General features: G+C 40.9%; 1 protein-coding gene across 3 annotated transcripts in view; it reads right to left on the reverse strand.

Moving 5' to 3' along the window:
- Window positions 1–3,886, reverse strand: part of LOC126391494 (gamma-aminobutyric acid type B receptor subunit 2-like) — a 20,288-nt gene that overhangs the window by 14,252 nt on the left and 2,150 nt on the right. For all 3 annotated transcript variants that reach the window (XM_050046326.1, XM_050046325.1, XM_050046324.1), the window contains exons 2-4: window positions 2,429–2,566; window positions 598–768; window positions 366–467 (exon numbers count right to left, since the gene is read on the reverse strand). In XM_050046326.1, the coding sequence (XP_049902283.1) occupies window positions 366–467; window positions 598–768; window positions 2,429–2,566 (411 nt within the window). The remainder of the gene's footprint in view (window positions 1–365; window positions 468–597; window positions 769–2,428; window positions 2,567–3,886) is intronic.

Consider the following 3,886-nt stretch of genomic DNA (forward strand, 5'->3'; position numbering starts at 1 on the left):
TTAAATATCCCATGGAGAGAGACTCTCACTGCAGCCTGTTCTATTTTGTTCTGAAAATGTGGCCGTGCAGCCTCGTTCTGTGGACGATAAACCAGGTGCAGACTTCCATCTGTGTCACCGCTGATGAGGAAATACAGCGAGTGCTGGACGGAGCAGTGAGTGACAACAACCCCGCCCACATTTAAGAGAACTGTCTGAACACACTGAGGGTCTAGGTACCATGTCTGAAGGCTTACTGCTGGTTCCAAAGGGACTGGACTGAAAGGGTTTGGTGGAGACGCGGCTTTAGGTGCAAACGTTATTCAAGTCTGTCAGTTTTAGATCAAAGAGGTCAAATGTAAAGTTCATGTAAATCCTCTCTGTACCTTCAGCCTCCTCAAACTGCTGCAGACGTCTTCAGAGAAACTCTCTGTGGAAACAACCTGAACACCAGCCTTCAGCAGCTGCCTCATCAGATCCTTCTTCATCTGCACAAACACACGACATCAGACGAGAGGCCACAAACAGAATATAAAGAGCCTTCACCACCAATGGCCATCATCATCATCATCATCATCATCATCATCATCAGTGTCATGAACAGTGTGTCAGCGTCACCTCTGAGAGTCGGGGTCCGTCCTGTGTGATGATACCGACTCTGGTCCATTTGTAGCGCTGCAGCAGCTTCACCGTGGCCTGGTTCAGAACTCGGTCTGACGGCACCGTGCTGAACAGGTTCCCGTACCACTTCCTGTTGGACAGGCTGGGGGACGCCACCGCAAAGGACACCTGAAACATCACAGGGCAGATGTGTGAGAGGAAGACTCTGTATGTGTGAGTGGCCTTTGGTGCTGTTAGGATGAACAGTCCTCTGACGTACAGTCACACTCATATGTTGCTTATTGACCCTTTTTTTGCTTGTTCTTTTTTCTATTTTTCTTGATCACATGACTTTTGTATTTGCTTAATATACTTACTGAGATGAGATTCCTTATTCCCTTCTTAAATCTCCCCTGCACAACTTGTTCTTCTGTTGTTGCTGTATTTCTTTTGTTTTTCATTTTGTTTTGTGCAAATTAAACCTAAAAACCTCTTTACAAATAGATGTTAAAAAACATACATCAGAGATTATAACCATGACGAAAAAATCTGAGGATTTATTTTATGCTTAACTATCTGTTTTCACATCAAGATGATTGACGTCCATGTTCAGGGTCAAGTGAAGATAATTTGGGAGAAAATAAATGTTTTTGTAATATTCATATTTCCATGATATTTTTGAAGCCAAAACTTGACACATATTTTCTTTATTTGTTAAAAATGTTTGAACAGACTTAAGGACCGGTCGCACAAAACACCTTAAGTTATCTTCTTAAGTATGACACTCACAGCTTAACTTCTCCTGAGCTGAGGGACTCACACAGTTGCACCAAATCCCTTAAAAGGTTTCCTTAGTTAAGGTAAAACTCATTAACTGCGTTGAAAGAGATTTTACAGCGGTAAAAGTTTCCATGGAGATTTTTTGTTTGCTTGGACTCATGCTGTGACGCCTGTTATCGTCTCATAAAGTTGGCTCATAGTTAGATAGTGAAAAAATGGCAGAGGAAAAGAAGACAAGAAAACCATCCTGGTCAGAGGAGGAGAAGATTAAACTTCTGGAGGAATACAATCATAGAAAACACAAACAACAAAATAACTTTGATCCCCAAATACGACTGTAGAAAGAAGCAACGAAAAAGAACTCAGTCAAATCTACAGTGTGAAATCAAAAGTGAATCCCTCAGGTTCTCCTGGTCGCAGAACACTCTGCTCAGGGTGTGTTATGTTTTTCATTCATCACCATAAACTCAGTCACGTTGCAGTTAAGATGGAGTCAGAGGTACCTTGAGTGTTTTTTTACCTTGCTTTGGTCGCTAAGGTCTTTTGTCCAACAATCAAGGGATTCCTCAAGTACAAAACCAAGACAAGAAGAAACTTTAAAGAGAAGACTTAAGGGTGTTTTGTGCAACTGATTTTATTTTGAGGAAACCTTAACTAGGACTGTGAAAGGAAAAATGTTAACTTAAGGTGTTTTGTACAACTGGCCCGTGAGTCTTTAGTCAATAAAAATGTAAACTTACTACTCTGGTTTTCATCCATGTAACAAAATCATAAATAAATGTGAATCTATTTATCCTTAAAACTCATTCTGTACATCTGAAATAATGTCTTCCTGCTTGGTTTATTTTCTGCCTTCATGGTCTGTGATTTGCTCATATCTATCTCTGCTGTCATGTTTTTTTTCTGGGTTACATTCTGTTATTGAATATTAAATAAAATATTGTGTGAAACAACTAACAAACAGAGCTTATTTTCTGTAATAATCCAAAGTAGTTTTTGACGAGGGACCCAGGGTGAAGCTAACGTCTGTATAACTCAACAGTAAGAGTGAGGTGGGCTGGGCGTGTACCTGCAGCAGGTTGAGAGCAGGCAGAGAGCGAGCGATGAGCGCCGTTGCAGATGGACACACCCCTCCGAACACCAGCAGGTACTTTGGCCCCGCCCACATGGCGTCAAACAGAGCTTTGAGTGATTTAGCAGGGTCACACTGTGAGACATGATGAACACATGAAATACTGACGACACTCACGTGACACCTGGTTCAAGATGTACAGAGCAGGAAGAAGACCGAGGGGCTGTAATGAGGGTCAAAGGTCAAACACACTCTGAACCCTACAGTCCACAGACGGTTTAATCTTCAGCTGATACATTTATCTTCACATGTTGTTTAATCTACAGCAATGCATCATGGTCTGTAAGATCATCACATGTTTGTAGCGAGGTTTTCAGCTGATCCAGGAGGGTTTTCTGCTGCCGTATGTAAATGTAGGTGAGTAACTGGGCCGACGTACATGTGTATGTGGGAGTGTGTATGTACGAACAGACAGAGGACACACTAAACCAGGGTCACAAACGTTTGCTATCACAAGAGCCATGTTCTTGAAATTTGTTGGGAGCCAAAATACATGTTTGTGCAGCGTTGGAGTGAGAGAGACTCCACTGCTAGCTAGCCACTGCTATTTAGGTTTTCCAAAATTTAGGCAAAGGGACCATGTCATAGACGTGTGATGCACACTTAAGATGGCGGGATGTTGAAACCTTTTTTGTATAGGTGTATAGGTTACACATTTTTACAGCTGGAAAATGTTATAATCACTTTAGGCCTACAGCAATTTTAAAAAATTGCAATTAAAATGTTAAAAAAGAACTGATATTAGTTTCCATATCATTTTTTGTAAAATACATACAGAGCCAATGTAGAAGGGCTAAGGAGCCGCAGGCTGCCGACCACTACTGCACCAAACCAAACCCACCCTGCAAAGCTCACTTTAAATGAACCCACACAGATGATGCCATCTCTCTGTTTTTTTTTATCTCCAACCTTCTTCTTGCTTTTTGTTTCACCTTTACCTCGTCTTCCTCTTTATTTACTGTCAGAATTACTTTATTTCTTTTGCTTATTTTCTTTTCCTCACACGCTGTCCTGTCACTGATCTGTCTTTTTATGTTTTGTAAATTAATAACATCTGTTGTTGCCTTATTTGTATTTATCAGCATGTCCATATTGTCTCCATGTATATGCACTAATATGTGTATCTGTGTACCTCTGAAAGGGCTGGGCGATATGGAGAAAGTCAAATATAACAATATTTTTGACAAAGTACCTCGATATCAATATGGTGACAGTACTGTGGGGCTGACTATTGGTGCTTTTACAAAATATTTCTGCAATGAGATTTTTGATAAATAATCATCCACTAGACCATAGCCATTGGTAGCTTTGTCACCTTCTACCTATGCCAGTCCTCAATGCCTATGTGCAGTTTCACATAGATTGACCACGTCAGTGAGTAGAAAAACGTGGGAC

Source organism: Epinephelus moara, chromosome 6, assembly GCF_006386435.1.
Source record: "Epinephelus moara isolate mb chromosome 6, YSFRI_EMoa_1.0, whole genome shotgun sequence".
Lineage (NCBI taxonomy): Eukaryota > Metazoa > Chordata > Actinopteri > Perciformes > Serranidae > Epinephelus > Epinephelus moara.